Here is a 1,267-nt window from a genome sequence, read left to right as displayed (position 1 = left end):
TCAATAGTGGTCAGGAACGTACTGAGCAACATCAAGGATATTGTCAGCAGAAGTCCACTCATTGAACCGCTGCAAGGAGGTGAGATGAACCTGGTAGACGGGAGAATAGGTAGCTGCTGAGAATTTAATGTCTTCCTTGACTCTGGTTATCCACTCATCAATGCAATATTCAATCTGTCAGATCTCATGAGTCAGTCGCAACATCAATACTGGATTGTCCGAACACACTCACAGCTGTGAGTATAAGCGCAATAATTTCAACTGGTAAAGGCTCGAAATATCTACTGTGAATAACACCCTCATCACTGCGGTTCACAAACCACATGTCATTCACTGCTGACTGTATCAATTCAGTTTTGTATATGCCACATTTTGTCTCCCAGTCCTGTTACTCTGCCAGTCAGACAATCACCAATGATGGATCAAGTTAGAATGAGTGACGTGCTGTAATGAGACAACAATCGCTGGATACTACACGAAGTAAGTAATCAGCAATATAAAAATGTTGTGGTCTTGCGTGGCCTAGTCTGCTATACTTGTAGACAAGTGCGTTCGACCCGAGGGGTTCGCTGTAAGGTATTGGAATGATCAGTGATACTAAAAAGAAGATAGTCCGAAGCGCGGGAAACAAAGTCCGAAGGTATAATTACGAGTCCGAAGGTAAAAACATCGGGTCCGATGTTTTTCGGGTTTCGGGTTAGCGGGTTTCATCGGATTACGTCGGATTAGCGTCGGGAATGTAATGAATGTTGGGGATAGTGAATGGCGGGTTACTGTCAGTATTTCCGGATAATGAAAGGATGATATGTTGCGGAATTCAACCAAGAACTATGAATATCTAATGACCTCCTCCTACTCGGAGGTAGAAAGGTAAATAAGTAAGTAGGAGGCATGTAAAATATATAGTATCTATGTAGAATTTTGGAGCGCTATAGGCGAAAGTAGTAGCGGTAATTTTCGGGTCCGATGTCCTATGTAATAAGACATGTGGTACTGCGGACATGTAATAACGCGGTCTACAGTGTTAGCGATGTGAAAACAGATAACTGTGCACCTAGTGGGGATAGATACGACAGGACAGGACATAGGGAGGACAAGTGCGTGGGAAAGTATCGGTTCCGATGCGCGGGAAACGTCGGGTCCGTCGGATTAGCATCGGACTACGTCGGGTTAGTGTCGGGTTAGCAGATACAAATCGGATTGAGCGGATAAGTGTCGGATAACATTGGGAAGTGATTCAAGTGTTTGACATGCATTGGGAATTAGC

General features: G+C 44.1%; 1 protein-coding gene across 1 annotated transcript; it reads right to left on the bottom strand.

Annotated features, from left to right (window-relative positions):
- Window positions 1-388, bottom strand: HD556DRAFT_1240024 (uncharacterized protein; the record flags this gene model as incomplete). The annotated part of the gene is made up of 2 exons (XM_041298088.1): window positions 1-174; window positions 233-388. Coding segments are annotated over 2 exons (330 nt in total), but the record flags the coding sequence as incomplete, so codon positions are not given.
- Window positions 389-1,267: the final 879 nt, after the last annotated feature.

The sequence above is a fragment of the Suillus plorans genome (assembly GCF_016647745.1).
Source record: "Suillus plorans strain S12 chromosome Unknown HD556scaffold_40, whole genome shotgun sequence".
Taxonomy (NCBI): domain Eukaryota; kingdom Fungi; phylum Basidiomycota; class Agaricomycetes; order Boletales; family Suillaceae; genus Suillus; species Suillus plorans.
The sequence above is the reverse complement of the archived record's forward strand: the minus strand, read 5'-3'. Positions and strand labels throughout refer to the sequence as shown.